The following is a 19,992-nucleotide window of genomic DNA, read 5'->3' as shown; positions in this document are numbered from 1 at the left end:
TGGCTGTACAAAGTCTCTCACTCATCATATCTAATAAACTTATTAACAAACTTTGAGGTCAAGAGGGCCCCTCTTTTTTTTTTTTCGGTACACGGGCCTCTCACTGTTGTGGCCTCTCCCGCTGCGGAGCACAGGCTCCGGACGTGCAGGCTCAGCGCCATGGCCCACGGGCCCAGCCGCTCAGAGGCATGTGGGATCTTCCCGGACCGGGGCACGAACCCGTGTCCCCTGCATCGGCAGGCAGACTCTCAACCACTGCACCACCAGGGAAGCCCCTAATTTCAGTTTTAAATGAGGAAACTGAGTACTAAAGTCCAGGTTAGTAAGGCAAAAATAGGAGCAAACCAGGCTGACTGCCATCAGATTGCTGTGTGGCCTTGAGCAAGTCACTTAAGCTGTCTGTGTCCTCAGTGTCCTTGTCTATGAAAAAGGAGATAAGAATAGCACCCGCTCCATAGGGCCTTTGTGAGGGCAGATTGAGTTAATGCATGCAAAGCACCTGTATCACTGCCTGGAATATGGTAAGCACTATTCGAGTTTACTTTGTATTATTACCATTACTATTGCTTTTTATCATTACTGTTAACTTCAGCACAAAATGGACTTCTGCAAGAGGGGAGATGGCTCAGTGGTTCATGCTGGTTCTAACACTGTCCGAGCGCACGTTTCCTGGATCATAGAACCTGAGCTAAGGTAGGCTTTACTGAGAGCAGCAAGAGGAAGGGGAGAAGAGAAGAGAGGCAGGAAAGCATGGGAGGTGGTGCATTACCTGGCCGGCCCAAAATCAGACAGTGGCTTGGTCACATAGGACAGCTTCCAGATTGGCTGTGTGGGACCAGTGTGCTCCGCACAGGCAGGCGAGGAGAGGGGAGAGGGGTACGTCTTCCATGCTCACAGGTTGTGTGGCTTGATTCCCCACGCTCCCCTCGCCCCCCTCTTTCTCCCCCCACCCCTCAACACACACACACAACTCCTGAGGAAGCCAGGTTCCAGCCCCTGGTGCTGAACTTCCTCAGAAGCCTCAGGACGAGCCAGTCCTTCTGTCAGTCTGGCCAGAGGTGGGTGGGGCTGGGTTGCTGGAGCCGTGAGAGCTCCTGCTGGGTTGCACCCTGGACACTGTGCTGAAGCCCTGCCCTCAGCCAGGAAGAAGCCAAGATGGTTTGGTGGCATTAGGAGAAGAGGTGAGAGTGGCGGTGATGGGGGTCTCCGCTGAGCCAGCGGCAGAGGCCAGGGAGCCATCCGGGGGCAGCCCATGCACTGGGACCAGCCCCACCGCTCACAACTCTGTAGCCTCAGTGAGGTGCTGTGGCTCCGTGTCTTGGATTCTCAATGAGATTGTCCTGAGGGTTAGAAGTGATACATGTAATGTGCCTTTAGTGCTTGACTCAGAGTGGGTACTCAATAAATGACCTAATATTTTCCTATCCACTCATATTTGAAACAGACATCAGTTTCTCTTAACACTTGTATTTGCCTCTGGAAATGAAATATCTGTTTGAATTCGAAGATATGACTGAGATGAACTGGAAGAAGCTGATACTATTGCAAAGAGGGTAATATTTAACCCTAGAACACGTCAAGGGAAATGACTAAGAAAGCTTATGGCAGAGAACAGAGGCCATCCAAGGAGGTCAAAGGATTTAGAGAAAATCATGAGAACTGAGAAATGATTTTCATGCTAAAAATTGCTTTTGTAATTGTAGATTCGGCTTTATTTTTAGCTAGGGGAAAAAAGAGAGCATGATTTCCAACTTCTCTTCTGTGGACACAGGGAGTCCAGATTATTTAGCACATCGTCTCCAGTCTCGACACCCCAGGGAAAAAAAGCAGAGTCAGTGCTAGGCCAAATGGGGGCTTTGGGATGAAACCAAGAAAGAAGGATGAGAAAGTGGGAGATTGCTGGGCTCTGGAGGCTTCAAGACCAAATTAGATATGAAGCTCCAAAGGAGGGTAGAGTTTGTGAATTAAACGTCTATCTCTTGGAACCATGTAAGTAATAGCAAGTCTGTCCTGTTTGCATTTTACAGAGGAGAAACCCTGGAGGCTGTTAGTTGCCCAGGTTACGCTGATAATAAGGAAAGAATGAACTTAGGTCATCTGACCTGTCCTCTACACCGATGACATTTAATTATCTATTCAAGGCTCGTGATAAGCCCTCCAGCGATATTTGTGGAACCGATGTTCTCTTTAAAAAATTCAAAGATCCAAGTAAACATTGAGTCGTTGTTGTTTTTTTTTTTTTGATATGTTACTTTCTCAAAATATATAAACTGGAATGTAAAATATGATAATATCATTTACTTTATTCAGAGTCAGCTAAACTCCAAAAATAATTATCCAAGGCTTACTATGTCACTGGAGATTGAGTTTAGTACTTGAAAACACATTTATGATTTTTCGCATTTCAGGGAGCATCAAATCAGTTCTGTACAAATCACGGCTGTATAATATGTTTAGGGGAGGTTACGTAGTATGGATCTGCCAATTAATTTCATCAAAATGAGAAATGGGAAGACGAGAAATTCCCATGACTCAGTTTGGTTTTAAATGATCTAAGTATAATTCATTTCATATTCATACAGTGTGATTTTTGGTTTAGAAATCCATTGCACTGATTTCCCTTGGTAAACAAACATCGCATATTGAAAAAAATATGGGGGAAACTTTCTAACTTACGTTAGAAAGGGAAGCAAGAAGTGAATCACAGTCATCTTCACAAAATGAAAGTTGAGGGGTGGTTCCTTTTTGAATTGTTTTATTCTAAGACTACGTGAAGAAGTAGAAGTGTCCTTCCGTCCTGCCACCCCCAGTTCCACCTCCGGCTGCTTAAAGAGCTGGACTTTGGAGTCAGATCAAGCAGGGCCAGGTCCAACTCTATCACTTCCAGCCGTGTGGCCCTGGACAAGTTGCCCACGCTCTCTAAACCTCTCATCTTGAAAATGGAGGTAACAATAAGACCCAGCTCCTAAGGTTGTTGTGAGGAGTCAATGAGATCATGCGATTAATCTCTTTGTATAGTGCGTGGCAGGTAGTACATATTCAGCAAATATTAGCTAATGTTAATATTTTAATGTTAATAGTTATAGTTGATATTATTATTCTTGTATTTTGGCTAAGGCAATGTTTATGCATGTATCTGGGAAGGAAAATATCTGCTCCCTTTGATGTTCTGCTTCCCAATCATGTTGAAAACTTAAGATCAGAAGGAAATTCTAAATTTCTCTGATTTCACCAGTAAATAACTGGAGGTAATTAAATATTCCCTGCAAAGAATTTTAATTCTAGTATTTAACCCCAGAAAAAAAACAAAGCGTATTTACTTCCCGGATACAGATGCAAATAGAAATAAAACACAGCTGCTGTTATTGCTCCATGGTCACCCCGTCTCTACTTGGTACCAAAAGAGATAATGATCTTGCAGTATAATTTTATAAGGAGGTAACAAAATCAATGACACTATCTCAAGTGTAAACACTGCAAGACCTTATCGCGTTGCTGGTTAAGATAGGCTGTAACTGTGACAGCTGCTCACCGACCATTATATATTATTTTAGATGAAAGAAAACATGGACTAATAAATTATGATTTGACAACATAAGAGTGTTGGTGGCCTTACAGCTTCATATTCAAGAATGAACCAGCAATACACTTGTTGGATGAAAAGTCAACGCAAGGCAACCCCGCACTCAAGTGAAGGCAGTGATGGGCAAATAATTTGGTTCATTTCCCATTAATAAAAATGGCAAGGTCTTCACAAAAGCATAAACAAATCTGCAAAGCCTTTGAGTCAACTGAAATTCCATGTAACCTTATAAAATATTATGAACCATAAAAATAAAAGGCTAAGATAAAGTTTAGGATGCTGTCAGGATGTGTTGTTTCCTTAATTGTAATGACAGTGGAACCAGTAGGATCCCTTCAAAGGGTGATGATTAAAGAGTATCTATTGTTATGGAACTTCAACTTCATAGAAACAATCAATTTATAGACATTCAAGCCCACAAAATAAAATCAATAATTACGAACCTCTATAACCAAGTCCATGAGATTTCAGAGCCAGACAAATCTGCTTTATAAATTCAACACTGACACAACTGGAGTGACCTTGGACAAGTTATTTAACTAAATAATCAAAGTTTTGAATGCAGATAATTCAGGATCATAAGTACCAAGTAGGATCATTATGGGTACTAAATACCATAACTGAGCTCAAATGGTGCTTAGCACATAGTAAACACTTGAGGATAAATGATAAGAGGATTCCTTTCTGTTTCTTTTCTCACTCTTCCTTAAGCTTTTCACAAATTTATATCCTTCTGTTCTCCTGATCTGAAATAGGATTTTTTTTTAGCTTGATCCAATGACTATTCCAATTAGCTTGCAGTGTATAAATTACTCTGTTCTCTGTATATCTTAAATTCAACATGCATTTTTAACATTAACAGTCCAAAAGGAAAGTCATTCGGAGTAACCCTTGTTTTCCTTTGCTATGCTGAGAAAGTTAACTGAGTTAGCCATTAGACTGTTTAATCAATGGAAAATACCTAACGTCTTGACAAATTCACAAGCAGCAATGATATGATGTAATTTCTTACTTGTTTTTCCTTGTTTCGTTTCCTCTAAGTTTTTCATTACCTTGTATTTTAAATAAAGTAAACCCTGGCTCATAGTTGGCATCTAATAAGTATTTGTTGAACTGAGAGGGAAGGAAATAAATGTTTTAATTATGGCCATGGCTCCATGAGAATGAATCCATATGAAAAACTACCTCAGTTAATTTCTTGGGATAGGAGAAGGGTTAACTTGATTACATTATAAGGGGAAGCTGAACAATTTATAGCATCTTTTATTTACATTTAGTGTTTTAGTGTTAAAGGGACCCTAGAGATGAAATGGTTCAGCCTCCTTAATTTATAGAGGAGGAAACCAGAGCCCTGAGTTTAAACGGCTGAGCTGCAAGAAGAATTCATTTCTTTTTCTTTGCATTTGAGTCAGCTTCTAAAGGGACTTGCTCAAGGGCACTGGTTTTACTAAAACTTCCATCTATTCTAGGGGCACTTACATATCTACAAAAAATATACAGAAGTTAAAGACCATGATTAAGAACATCAGCTTTTGGGTCAGAGAGACCTGGTTTCAAATCCCTTCTCCACTTACTAGTTATGTGACCTTGGACAGATTGTCCAAAGTATTCATCAAATTACCTGATCTCTCCATGCTTCAGTTTCCTTATCTATAAAGAGGCGATGACAAATCCTGTCTTCTTCAAAATGGAAATAACAAACCTTCATAGATTTCTTATTGATAATAAATGTCATAAGGTATATAAAGGTTTATCACCAAGCCAGGTGATAGTAAGCAATCAGTACACATTGTTATTATAAAATGAATTAGAAGTGGGAGAGAAAGTTGAAGGGAAGTGATATAGGCGAGGCTAGTCCTATATTTTGCTAATAGGAGGCCACAAACTTGGCTCCAAGCTTCCTTATAGCCAACATGGGGGAGGAAACGTGATTGGCTACACAGTTCACAGAGAGGTTAGACATATTGATTTTACATGCCTGGCCAAACCAGAACCTCCCTCCTCTACTCCCATCTTTGTATTTCCATACAATTTCTCTTTCTACCACACATGTTAGTATAGGTTTGAGAGACTTGTTGAGTTACAATAGGGCTCCCCAAGTCTGCCCAAGACTCTGTCCTAGCATTTCTCACAGAGACCAGCCCACCCCTGCTTCTTGATAGCACCTGTAGGAGAGAACCCAGCTAAGTGTTTTCCGCTCAGCACATGCCATTCTCAGGAAGGCCAAGACCGTGGAGGAGGCCAGGGATGAATTTGGGGTCGTGTAGCATATCTCCATCACCTACATCAGGCACTCCTTAATTGTGGGAACCAGTGTCTTTACATATTCACTCATTCCATCTCACAGTGAGTAGGTGGTGGATGCCCTGTAAATGTTTGTGATTTGCAGTAATAAACGAACGTATGTGGAGGAGTTACTGGTATGGAAGCCCTCGCATTTTTGGGTCTGGTTGTAATGGAGAGATTATTTCAGCCTGTACCGATTTTTTAGCCAACTCCAGTGACAGCATTCAAGGCTTAAATCTTGGTATTTTAAATGAAAAACAAAATCTCTGTGGACTCTTCTCTCCTGGGTTCTGATGTGCAATGACCTGTGTTATTAAATGTCGGAATGAAATAGAACCAGTTTTCCTAAAAAAGGAGAGAAGTGCAGTTCTTGCACTTCTGGTATCTTTCAGAATAGGTATACTAATTGGTTACCTTCCAGGACAGGTACGTCACTATAACTCACGTAAAGTCATGGCCAAATCTCATATCTCAAAAAGATAGTATATGGTTTGCTGGGGATATCACCTATAGGGGAAATGTAGAAAGGTTATGCTACATAAAAATACTTTTTAAATCTGCATGTTGAAATTATTGTAAAATACCCTAAATTTTCTGTAGAAAATATTCAAAGTTGCTTATTTTAGCTGGTATTCTTTCTTCCCATGTATTTGTTAGAGTCAAGAATCAATTCCTTTTCTCTGGATAATGATTCCCAAACCCATCTACCTTGAGTCTCTCCTCACTTACCCAAGTTAATAAAATCGGATGAAAGATAATATTGGCATTTAGTCAATGTGGTGTATCTTTTTCTTGTTTTCTTACTTGAGATACAAGTAAGTATCTCATTCCAATTTAATTTACAAGCTAGGAATCCTTTAAATGTTAAACTCAAAATAAATTAAAAGGTTGTTTGAGGTAACTGGGGCTCACATAGAGCTAGTTGACTTGTTTCCTTATGCTATACCTAAGCCTGGATTTAAATAGTAAAATTGGGTTTTTGGGTTTTTAAAAAATTAATCTTTATTGGAGTATAGTTGATATACAATGCTGTGTTAGTTTCAGGTGTTTAGCAAAGTGAATCAGTTATACATATACATATAGCCACTCTTTTTTAGATTCTGTTCCCATATAGGTCATTACAGAGTATTGAGTAGAGTTCCCTGTGCTATACAGCAGGTCCTTATTAGTTATCTATTTTATACATAGTAGTGTGTATACGTCAATCCCAATCTCCCAATTTATCCCTTCCCTCCCCTTTTCCCCCTTGGTAGCGGTAAGTTTGTTTCCTACACCTGTGACTCTATTTCTGTTTTGTAAATAAGTTCATTTGTACCGATTTTTTAGATTCCACATATAAGCAATATCATGTGTTTGTCTTTCTCCGTCTGACTTAACTTCACTCAGTATGACAGTCTCTGGGTCCATCCATGTCGCTGCAAATGGCATTATTGCATTCTTTTTTCTATTTGACCAAAACAATAAGTCTAGTAACCCTTTTCTTCTTTCCTTTGCTTTTACCCTGTCTCAAGCCAACATGTCACTGAAAGATGAGCCCAGAGTAAATACCTCTGCACTGCAGAAAATTGCTGCTGACATGAGTAATTTGATAGAAAATCTGGACACGCGGGAGCTCCACTTTGAGGGAGAGGAGGTGGACTACGAAGTGTCTCCCAGCGATCCCAGGATACAGGAAGGTAAAGACTGATGGTCTGAGCGAGGAGAAGAGAGTGTATCAGGGTTGCTTGGCAGAGCACAGATTCAATGAAATAGCCGGCAGATGATTGGTCATCCTTGCTGATGTCACAACACTGAGCTCATTTTCATTAGCTGTTTTCTTGTTGTAGCACGTTATGATTCTTAAAAAAGATGCCTGCTGGGGCTTCCCTGGTGGCACAGTGGTTGGGAGTCCACCTGCCGATGCAGGGGACGCGGGTCCGTGCCCCGATCCGGGAAGATCCCACATGCCGCGGAGCGGCTGGGCCCGTGAGCCATGGCCGCTGAGCCTGCGCGTCCGGAGCCTGTGGTCCGCAACGGGAGAGGCCACAACAGTGAGAGGCCCGTGTACCGCAAAAACAAAAACAAAAACAAAAAAAAAAGAAAAGGATGCCTGTAAAAAGCAAGTTATGCTAATATCATTGTATTCTTGCAATAACTTTGTTTACTTATTTATTTTTTAGTGTATATCCCTTTCTCTGCTATTTATAAGACTCAAGGATTTAAGGAGCCTAATACACAGACGTATCTCTCCGGCTGTCCAATAAAAGTTCAAGTTCTGGAAGTGGAGCGCTTAACATCTACAAAAAGGGTCAGAGCATTTATAGACTCAACTTGTATCCGTCAATATATACGATGTAACACATTGCCTTGCAGTGTCCTTCCTCCTAGCTATGACTATGCTTTTAACTTTCGGTTTGTGTTTTTGTTTATCACTTCTGAGTGCTCATCACCTCTCAAGTTTTTGCATCCTTCTCATTTAGTCTTTATTCTTATTCATCTGTTTCCCCATTCTGGAAAATGCTTTTTTAAAAAGGCACTTAAGGCAGATTATAAGTTTAATAACTTGCGAAAGGCCTCTCCCCAGTTTTCTGTTCCATGTGGACTCGTGAGGCATGGCTCTAACACCTAGAATGCCAGATATAAGCCAAGGAAAAGTTTAGCTTTCCTAATGCTTGTTCAGCAAGAAAATAATGATACTACCTGGCTCTTGAAAGAAACAAAGCCAGGAGGCTGCACTGGCCAGTGCCATTGCCCAGAAGTGCTGCTGAGAGAATTCTGCTGGCATACCCTGCCCTTCTGACTTGTTCCTAACACCATCCCTTAAGCTTCGCTCACGTTTTCTCTTTAAGCTCTGGAAAGGCATTGGGAGTAGAGTTTTCATCAAGCAAACCTGCATTCTTTTGAAGGGGATGAGACTAGGAGAAGCTGTTAGGGTAGCTGCGTTTGCTCTGTTACTGACTGGATTTCACACTTGTCAAGTCTGAGGGTAGAGAACATTGATGCAGGCTGGTGGCCTTTGTCCGTTCGAGTTAAGCTCTGGTCCTGGCAGAGTAAGGCAGCCATTGGCTCCTGCTTCCGGGGAGGTGTAGAATAATCTTTCCGCCAGGGGCAGGCTCTGGAGGATGGCACGTGCTGCCTGCTTCCTAATGATTTTGCCTCGCGCTCTGTCCTGACCTACCTGTGCATGTCCCGACTCCTAGTTTACGGCCACCTCGGTATTCAGCTTTCCTTCAGGCTCTTCCTGTGAGTTGGGTCCATATCTCCCTGATACACCACTGAACACAACCTACCAAGAAATGTCTCTAAAATGACCTTTGCCTTCTTATTTCACCTACCAGCATTTAGATTGAGAGGTGATAACATGTGGAGGTTAAACGCACAGACTCCAGAGCCAGACCACATGGTTTAATTCCTGTCTTGGCATTGTGACCCTCAGCCATTTACTTAAACTCTCTGTTTCTCAGTTTCCTCATCTGAATAATACGTATCATAGGACACACCTTTTAGGTTTGTTATGAGGATTTAATAATAATAATACATAGTATAATATAAGAATATTATATATTGTATTATACAAGTATATACCGTATAATACTATGTATTAGTATTATTACTAGGTATCTGCTAATGTTATTTATGAAGATAAATATTTAAGCCACCAAACCAGGGACTTCTCTTTGCTCATACTCTTCTGTTGGTCAAGTGAGTTTAGTTCTGTTCTTTTTTTATATATATTAAAATTTTTCCTTTGGATCCTAATTTTTAAAGTATAGTTGATTTACAATATTATATTAATTTCAAGTTCTGTTTTAAATCTTAGTCTGTGTAGGAAAGCTAAGGAGCTTCCTTATCCTACTTAGTGTTTAGTTTACTGAGAAATATGAACTAAATTCATGCAGTTTGAATGTGATTCCAGGTAAATAAAAATGACACTTTTCTAATGACTGAATGCATTCTGTGTGCCGGCTCATGGTTAGGCATTTCTCTTTTCACTCTCATGACAACCCTGAGGGACATACGTTGCCCCGCCTCCCCAGCAGGAGATCTCCCACTTGCCCCTTCCACTCCTCCTCCCACCCTTCTCCACCCTGTGCTCTGCCCCGCCAAGGCTTCCTTGCCTTTGTCTTCTGGCAGGGTTCAGGCAGCGGAGAGCCCAGACTGGGGCCACCCTGGCCTGGCTGTGTCCCTTGACCAAAGGCATCCTCCCCGCAAGGCAGCCTCTTTACATGGCTCTCTCCTTCCTACTCCAGCACCTGGTCTTGCCTCTTGTCCCTTTGGAACTGGAGATGCCTTCCTGAGTCCCAGGTAACTGTCCTCACGTTGTGGTTTCCTTACTCTTATCACACCTTCATGGGCAGTCCCTTTATTAAAACTTCTCACACTATTCCAGTTCCAAAAAATTCCAATAATTCTGCTGGGATATTATCTGACAGAAGTGATGCTTGGCTAAGGCTTCATAGCTGGTAGGCTGCACTACAGTGTTTCAAGCCTTTAAAATCTTCAAAAAGGATGGGACAGGCTGTTTCCATTGCCCCACACTGCCTTAGAATTGCTAAGAAGTTTAGTGTCCAAAATTCTGGGTTTATGTGTGAAGGATAAAACTTGGCACTTGCAATGTTTTTTAAGTATTCCGTTTTCTTAGATTGGGAATATAATCCTAGGATATGGGGCAGCTTGTTTAACTTGTATAATTTTTCTTATTTATTTGGCTTGTCTTAAACTGAGCATTTTTCACTTGAATGCAGAGTTTCTGACCACTCTGAGTTCAGCAACCTTCTCTCTGAAACATGATGCAGGGTGATGCCTGTAATGTTGGCCAAGGTGAAAGACAGCATATAATAGTAGACCCCAGAACTGGGTTTTTTCGACTTCTGGTTATAGTAACTGTCATGGATCCCAACTAGAGGCAAAGCAAGAGCTGAATTTGAATATTTACCAGCGATATGTTTGGATTCCAGGCTTAAGAGTACAAGTTACATTGATTCTCGTGCTCATTTTTATATACTACATCTACACAGCGTGGTCCATGCTTTAGAAGTTTGCAAAATATAACAAACATCAATAATGATTGGCAGCAGCCCGGGAATCACCCGTGGGGTTGCTGACACCAAAGCCTGGATAAGCTAGTAAAGTAGGAGACATTTACTTTCTTTCACCCCCAACACTTATCAATACCTGTGGCACCTCAATCTCCCAGCAGGGGCCAGTGCCCTCTAGGTGGTCCAGTGTCCACTACCCTCCCCTATCCTCCACACACCATGGGAATTTCTCCACAATCTCCTGTGCTTTATAAATATCCCTCCATCTCCTGACACCTTCCACAAAATCAAAACTTGTATCCCCCAGGTCTGTTAGCTCTTCTGATTGAAATAATTCACTAGTCACGAAGATATATTTGCATTTTAGTAAGAAATATTTAAAAAATTTTAAGTGGAAATTCATTCTAGTTAAGTAGTTGGGGAAATATTTTGTGTGTAGGAAGATCTTTTGCTTTTTTCCCTCTAATCATCCTGTACCTTCCTAGTCACTGGTGTTGCTTTAGGACAGGGAGACGTTATAGACGAGGATGGACCTTGCAAGGCATTTCAGAAGGAGAGGGCATTAGTGTCTTTTGTGAAGAGCTGAAGTGGGCTAAGGATGACAATGGAAGTCATTTCCTCCAGCTTCCCTCTCACCCCCTCCACTGTCTGTTCACTGCTTGTACTTTTGGACAATCCCCTGATGGCTGATTAGGGCTTTCACTCATTGTCTCTTTTACCTGGTTTCTTGTTTCAAGGGTGGATGTGTGTGTCTGTGTATATGAAACAATAGGACTGATGGGGGTTTGCCTTTGGTGTGACTCAGAGTTTGTCTTATGTATATCATAAGATGAATATTTAAGAGCATATTACTTCTGTCATCAGTCGTTTTGGAAAACTTTTTGCTTCAGTGCTTACACAGAATAAGTAGGCTGTATTTAAAGATACATCCATGTTACTTATTACTTAGCTATTGTTCATTGAGAGATTTTGGAATTTTTGTTGTTATCTAAACTATCAACCATTTTTATTTATCGCTATAGGTACCAAGCATCAATCTTTACACTATTGAATTAACACATGGGGAATTTAAATGGCAAGTTAAGAGGAAGTTCAAGCACTTCCAAGAATTTCACAGAGAGCTGCTCAAGTACAAAGCCTTTATCCGAATCCCCATTCCCACCAGAAGGTAACTGTCCCAGAATTAATTATAAAGTTGTCCCAGTATACAAGTTGGATTGAAAGAATATTTTATTCATGTTATTGGTTAATTGGTCCATTGCTGGTGGATATTTTTTTATCAAATAGGCTCTTCTAAAAATAAGTTATCTCCTGAAAGATGCTGTGACAGTCATGGTTTAAAGAATAATCTGATAAATGTTTGCATTGTGTGTGTGTGTGTCTCTGTGTTTTAGACACACATTTAGAAGACAGAATGTCAAAGAAGAGCCTCGAGAGATGCCAAGTTTGCCCCGTTCATCTGAAAACATGATCCAAGAAGAACAGTTCTTTGGTAGAAGGGTGAGTCCTTTCGCTTTTCTGTTGTTCTGAACATACTTCTGCAGTGCTGTAGAAACATGGCATCTACTGAGGGGTGAGGTGGGCCTGGATGCAACTTCTCTCACCTGCTGATCCATCACCCAGGCTGGTTTAGCATTTCTGGAACTAGTTAGGTAACCCTTCTTCCCCAAGCCACTCTGGCCCTGGGGAGGTTGCATTTTCCCAGAAGAGGAAGAATGTTCTATGTCAGGAGTGACTTTATGTGGAAGCTTCCTGCCCCTCAGAAACCTTTTGGGGTTCATTGTGAGGCAAGATTGAGCTCATCATTGAGGGCTTTGAGAGCTACTCTTTTTTTTTTTTTTGCGGTACACGGGCCTCTCACTGTTGTGGCTTCTCCCGTTGCCGAGCACAGACTCCGGACGCGCAGGCTCAGCGGCCATGGCTCACGGGCCCAGCCGCTCCGCGGCATGTGGGATCTTCCTGGACCAGGGCACGAACCCGCATCCCCTGCATCGGCAGGCGGACTCTCAACCACTGCGCCACCAGGGAAGCCCTGAGATCTACTCTTTTAAAATAATCTATTTCCATATATTTGCTTCAGAATTTGTAGTGGCTTCTATGGGCACTATGGACAATATGGCGGTTCCTTAAAAAAATCTAAAAATAGAGCTACCATATGACCCTGCAATCCCACTCCTGGGCATATAACAAGAGAAAACCATAATTAGAAAAGATACATGCACCCCAGTGTTCATTGTAGCATTATTTATAGTAGCTAAGACATGGAAGCACCCTAAATGTCCATCGACAGATGAATGGATAAAGATGTGTTATATACATACTATGGAATATTATTCAGCCTTAAAAAAAGAATGAAATAATGCCATTTGAAACAACATGGATGGACTTAGAGATATCATATTAAGCAAAGTAAGCCAGAGAAAGAAAAATATCATATAATATTGCTTATATGTGGAATCTAAAAAATAGATACAGATGAACTTATATACAAAACAGAAATAGACTCACAGACATAGAAAACAGATTTATGGTTACCAAGGGGAAAAGTGGGGGGGAGGGATAAATTAAGAGTTTGTATATTAACATATATACACTACGATATATAAAATAGATAACCAACAAAAACCTACTGTATAGCACAGGGAACTATACTCAATATTTTATAATAACCTATCAGGGAAAAGAATCTGAGAAAAATAGATATGTATGTGTGTATGGATAACTGAATCACTTTGCTGTACACCTGAAACTAACACAGCATTGTGAATCGGCTATACTTCAATTAAAATAAATAAGTAAAAACTTAAAAAGAATTTGCAGTGGCTTGTTCTAAATATATGTAAATATCATTCCCAAACTATAGATGGGACAGTTAGAGTCTCAGAAGAGTAGGACAAAGTACAGACACGTACAACAGTAGAACAGAAACCTCAAGACGGGGGACACTTCTGCCCACACTGATTCAGTGATATGGTGCTGCATAGGGCAGAAGATTAATTCACTTTTTACCAGAAAATCAACACATAAATGTCAGTTCTGTTTTGTAATCTGAAACTTTTATATTCTGAGAGGGATGTATTCAGGGTTCCTTGTCCAATGAAAACATTAATAAATAGTTAAATAACCTACAGAAGTTAAGATGGAACAGTCATGTCATTTGTCACTGTTTACATTTTCCCCTAAGTATGCTGATATCTCTAATGTAAAATATTTGCATTACAGAAACAACTAGAGGATTACTTGACAAAATTACTAAAAATGCCCATGTATAGAAACTATCATGCAACAGTAAGTACTATTCAGTGATTTAAATTTTGAAATAATTTATAAAACTGTAAAGCTAAATTTTGGATCATTTTATTAACACAAGTGCTTGTTTTCACTTCTGCATTATTCCTTGGGTTAAACTAAATGAAATGAATCCAGAATTGATTTGTCAGCAAGGATCCAGTATATGAGGATGCTGTTTTTAAAATATCAAATATAACTTAATTAATATGTCTATAACAACAGATTTAAATGAACTTGAAATGCTACTACAGGCTAGATTATCTAGAAATCAACCTCCTTCTCTCCTCAGGCTTCCAGAATAATGCCGAAAAGCGTTTCTAATGCTGAAGAAAAAACATTGAGTAGTAGGTGATGAAAACAGTTGAGCAGAGTGGAATACCCAAAGATTATACAGAGCATACTGTGATTGCCATCTGATTGGCCTGTGATGCCCGTAAAAGGCTTGTCTTTTCACGAGTAAGTGAGAAGCATGGGAAAAGCTAAGGAGAGATAAAGCTCTAGAGAATTCAGAGAAAAGAGAGGAGAGGTGGTGAGGCTTGGAAGCAGCTGCACAGACTTAAGTTTGGGAGGCACGTGGCTGCCAAGCAGGAGGAAGTGGGCTTCACAGAAGGCATCAGAAAACAATGAGCTCTGCCTTCTTAGAGGCCCTTGAGGCCTGGGGCAGGGGTAGGGGTGTGGTGGTGGTGGTGTTAAAGGGTTAGCCTTCAATTATCCAAAGGTTCAGATAACTGAGAGGGCACTGCATTATTATATTCTGTGCCTGTGTATGTATCAACCGTATTGCTGTGGAGGTTGAATATGTGTGTATGGTATGTGTGCAGAACTTCAGAGTAGCTGCAGTTATGATTCGGCCTCTAGTTTAGAGAATGGCAGGCACACATGAACAGAAAGAGGGAAGCCTACAGTATTTAGGAGAGGAAGCAAGAGTGCCTTGACTCTTGGGAGCTTTTTGGTGCCTCGCTGCCCTATTGCTGCCTGCCTATGTGTTAATGGATGCTGGGCATGCACCTAGCTGGTCCCCTTTACACACAAATGACCTGGGGCCGGGCCACAGCCCACCTTCTGCAGCAACTTGCACTGTGATGTTCCATTGACTTAAAGGACCTTCTGTGGTTTCATAATCCTGGAGAAGCGTTTTCCCAGGGAAACCAGCAATTAGGATCCAACCAGAGAACCTCAAGAGAAGGCTGATGGGAAGGATTTCTTCCTTTCCAGGACTCAGGAATGTGCATCTTTGAAAGAACATAACGAATAAGGATATTACTTCTATTATTACTGAAAATGCTGCTTCCTGTCGTATTCTCTGAAATCAGACATGCTGTTTTCTGTGATAGAGAATTATTTAAATGCACGCTAGTACCAGCATGCAATAATTTTCCATTTGTTTTACTTTCCTGCCTGCCTGTGACTTGGCTTTAATATTTCTTTTGGCCCTTGAACAGTACTTGCTGAGTTTAGTCTCTTTTTCTGCGTGCCTTTCTATATTTTGGCGTCTAATGTTGATTTTTGAATGTTTACATTTTTTCAAAATGTTCATTTTAATTTCTTTTCCAATTATAAAAATCTTTTAAAAGTTGAGCCATATTGTATTTAGATATTCCAGAGTGTCTTCTAAACATTTCCTTTGGGAGGGAAAACCTGCTTTAAACTGACTGAATATATATGTTACTTCTTATTTTTTATTTTATTTTATTTTTTGCTGCACTGGGCAGCTTGCAGGATCTTAATTCCCTGACCAGGGATTGAACCCGGGGCCACGGTAGTGAAAGCACTGAGTCCTAACCACTGTACTGCCAGGGAATCCCTCTTTTTTGGTGGCTACTTAGATTATTCTCCCTAACAGTGGAATTCTCCAAAATACTTCAAGCATGGGATACAATTTGATCTGTCTTAATTTTCTAATGTTATTTTCCTCTCACACTAATTATAATTTGTCCCAGAGACTAGATTTGCAGGCCTCTGTCTCATATTTGAGAAATTAGATTGGCATCTGTGTGTCTCCTTTGATAATTGTGAGACATATTAAAACTTCTGTCTGCAAAAAACATATTAAAAGTTATTTTAATATAATTACATATAATTAACTTATATTTTTATAAGTGTAAAACGAGCCCCTAGTAATTTCTAGGGTCCGTTATTACCCCTCAGGTTTGTTGCTTGTCCCTTTGGCATGGGAACCCTTTGCTTCCCTGTTTCCCTAACATTTAAATGTGCTTTTCACCAGTTCCATTGGAGAGAAAAAAGATATTGATTAGTACATTATTCAGAGATCAATAAGCCCTATGGATTATTGTCAGGCTAAATTGATCTTTAAATTCTTATTCCTGAGAATCACCTGCCCAAATGGAGAATGGAATTCTTATCCCTGAAGATGCATGGAGAAGTTTGGACAATACAATATTATATTTCAAATTGTATTATTTAGGATTGCTTCTAAATTGGCTTTGCCACATTTTTTTTCAAATCCATAAATCTGTATTAGAACATTTATTGCCAAATATTTTTTTTCTCTGTAATAGGACTAGTTCTTCCTCCAAATTTCTCTTTAGTAAACCATTAGGATAAATTTAAATTTTATCTTAATACACAACTTAAAATTTTCTGCATTGCTAATGTGTACCTTTTTATTTAGATGAAATTCTTTACATTTAGCAATTTTGGTATGATATTCTGAAGTTATCGTTTCTGAATTAGTTCAAGGAATATTTCTGTTGTCAACTGTTTGATAAGAGCTATGTGCGTAAGAAAACATCCAGGTAATAGATGAGTGGTTTCCCTGATGTTTGCTTTTCATTTCCTATTCTTCCATTCAACTAGTCTCTGACTTTGCATAATTTAGTTACACCTCTGTAGTAGTTTCTTCCAGTGTAAACTAGGGCTAGTATTTTTCTCTCTGCTCCTTAGAGATAAAATGAGAACTTATGGCTTAGGATCTTGAGACATTTTGGATTCTGTGGCTTAAAGTCTGTGGTATCACTTCTAATAACCTATGTATTTCTATATTTTCTGATTAGAAAGCAGTTCCACAAATCAGATTTTGAAAATGTGTGGTACCGAATTACCACGTTTTATATAAGAAATAAAATGTAAAGACCTTGACTTTTTCAAAATCCTTATAAAAAGTACTATGTGAGGATATGTTTGATTTGGGGTTTTTAAAGATATTGAAATCCTTTTGAATTTCAAAGACTTCTTCAAATAACCCTAAGAAAGAAAACTAAGCATTTAATTGGACTTCACACGTACTGACAGCTTTGAGAGGTGTGTAATTTTTCTTACAAGGTTAATATTAGAGAGTCCCAATCACGTATACAAAACTTCAAAGGAAAATTGTTATGTTTCATTTTATTAATCCCATTTACAAGCCCAGATCAAGTGCCGTTTCCTCTGTGATGTCACAATAGCTAGGAAGTGGTCACCCTCTCCCTATAACTCTATAACTTTATAACTACTTTTCCATGTAACTGTTACGGTTCTTCCCATAGAACTTGGTTGATGTGGAGTATTTTCCATGTCTGGTCTCCCCTTTGCCTCCTAATGCCAGGAGTGTATCTTTTTCGTCTTTGATTTTCTGTTAAGGCTGTTACTGCCATGGTCTACTGCCATTGGCAGATCTCTCCATGACCTTCTTGAGCATTTGTCTCTTCATCTTAGAGCACACGTCACTTTCTTGATTGTATTAATTGTGTATATGCTTCTAAAATATACTCTTTCAGGGCAATACCATTGTTGTTGGTCTGTGTCATCTGTAGAGTACCCCAGACGTGTTTATACATGAAGGTACCTAATAATATCTTTCTGAATGCATAAATTTCCCCCCTCTTTTTTTTGCTTTCTAAAGTTTGGATTTTTGGCCTCTTTTCAGACAGAATTCCTTGATATAAGCCAGCTGTCCTTCATCCATGATTTGGGACCAAAGGGCATGTAAGTTCCAGTGTCGGATCTCTAAGGAGAAGTGTGAAAAGTTGATGAGCATTAACACTTGATTTTTTAACATTTGCCAAGGTGATAGAGCTCACCCGGCTTCACTGATAGCTGCTTTTCTTCCCAACAGAGTTAGAGCGACTGAGGGGCCTATTTATACAAAACAGCGTATCTTGCTACTTTAAACAAGGGTGTCAACTGCTCCACTCTCCTCCTCTAACCCCACAGTAGGGGTGTTTAACAGAGGTAGCAAATATGATGTGTGGGAGAATGCCTTAAAAATCAAATATACAAGATCCCTTCTTTTAATCACTTATACTAAAAATAATACTGTATAAAATGTATGCCAAGTAACAGGATTGAAATTTACTTAATGATTATTTTCCTTCATAATATGAGAGCCTGACATTACAAAGAGCTTCACTTTTGTAGTAAAGAGCATTGATAGCAGCTGTTTTAACTTTTGTTTGTTTAGCCATTATTATTCTTTCTTTTCACATCTTTCAAAACCAGGATATTTTTTTCTTCCAAAGCTTTGCTCTGCTTCTTTGGCATGGCTTTGTACCAGAACTGTAGGTGAAGGGACGCAGAAATCTATCTGTGGAATCTGTGGGTGAGCACCTCCAGTGGTCTGAACAGCAGCTGAACCTTCCCCGTGCAGGCATTTAGCAACGTGTGGGGTCTTTTTCAGGCTGTCACAGTGACTGGAGGGAACGCTCAGCATTTAGAGCCAGAAGCTGGAATGCTTACGGTCCTGCAGTGTGTGTAACAGAATTATGCTGCCCCCAGTGCCAACAGGCCTGCATCTGACCGGAGTACTTTAAAAGATTAGCTGCTGGAGTACTCAGCCTAGTAAACATAGCATTGAGCTATTTGACTGTGAAAGAGGAAAAAGTGGGGAGGAAAGACACGGGAGAATGAAACGGTATATTTAGTCCTAAGTTGTGAGGCTGTATCAGCTAAGTGTTAGCTGGAAGCTTGAAGATGATGGGTTAACTTGATGTCTCTTTCAGAGAAGGTATGATAATGAAAAGATCCGGTGGACACAGAATACCAGGCTTGAACTGCTGTGGTCAGGGAAGGGCCTGCTACCGGTGGTCCAAAAGGTAGGACTTGAGAGTTTTGTGTGTTTGTTTTAATAAACTGAGTATTTGGGGAGTTTTTATATACTAGTTTTCAGTGGTAAATCTTTGAAAGTCATGGCAGAGCAAATTTTAAATTAAGTTCTAGGTTTCAGCTCTATTTAAACATTCTACTCAAACTTGGACTTGTAAGCAGAGTGTGCCAATTGTATACGTAAAGACCTGGTGGGCCATAGGATTCAAAAATTGCTCTGCCTGGGCTTCCCTGGCAGCGCAGTGGTTGAGAGTCTGCCTGCCGATGCAGGGGACACAGGTTCGTGTCCCGCTCTGGGAGGATCCCACATGCCGCGGAGCGGCTGGGCCCGTGAGCCATGGCCGCTGAACCTGTGCGTCCGGAGCCTGTGCTCTACAACGGGAGAGGCCACAACAGTGAGAGGCCCGCGTACCGCAAAAAAAAAAAAAAAAAAGAAAAGGAAGCCTTGATCTGGTCCGTTTTGTCATTTATTGAGTGCCTAACGTTTGCCAGGCTGTATTCTAGCCGCTGTGAGAACAGTGGTGAACAAGACGAGGTCCCTGCCCTCACAGAGCTCTATTGGAGGGGAACGCAGGCAGTGGAGAAGCTGACAAGCAATGTGAATGACATCAACGCAAGTGGTGATCAGAGCTTTGAAGGAAAAAGAAGGCAATGGGATAATGAAGGACTTGAGGACTGCAGATGGCGACTTTAGCTCTGGGAGCCAAGGAACTGATGTTTGAGTTTAACCTCTATGAGAAGGGGCAGCCCGAAAAGATGGGGGAGAAGACTTTG

At 40.4% G+C, this 19,992-nt stretch overlaps 1 protein-coding gene across 10 annotated transcripts in view; it reads left to right on the top strand.

The window, feature by feature from the left end:
* PLD1 (phospholipase D1) overlaps positions 1-19,992 on the top strand; it is a 206,841-nt gene that overhangs the window by 81,141 nt on the left and 105,708 nt on the right. For all 10 annotated transcript variants that reach the window (XR_004349783.1, XR_004349782.1, XM_032631636.1 and 7 more), the window contains 7 exons: positions 7,381-7,545; positions 8,029-8,156; positions 11,910-12,055; positions 12,282-12,387; positions 14,110-14,175; positions 18,044-18,102; positions 19,116-19,208. Coding sequence is in view for 8 of the 10 variants with exons in the window: in XM_032631636.1 (XP_032487527.1) it covers positions 7,381-7,545; positions 8,029-8,156; positions 11,910-12,055; positions 12,282-12,387; positions 14,110-14,175; positions 18,044-18,102; positions 19,116-19,208 (763 nt within the window). In the remaining 2 variants the exon portion in view is untranslated. The remainder of the gene's footprint in view (positions 1-7,380; positions 7,546-8,028; positions 8,157-11,909; positions 12,056-12,281; positions 12,388-14,109; positions 14,176-18,043; positions 18,103-19,115; positions 19,209-19,992) is intronic.

The sequence above is a fragment of the Phocoena sinus genome, chromosome 4 (assembly GCF_008692025.1).
Source record: "Phocoena sinus isolate mPhoSin1 chromosome 4, mPhoSin1.pri, whole genome shotgun sequence".
Classification (NCBI taxonomy): domain Eukaryota; kingdom Metazoa; phylum Chordata; class Mammalia; order Artiodactyla; family Phocoenidae; genus Phocoena; species Phocoena sinus.
Note: the sequence above shows the minus strand (reverse complement) of the source record. Positions and strands in the feature narration are given on the sequence as shown.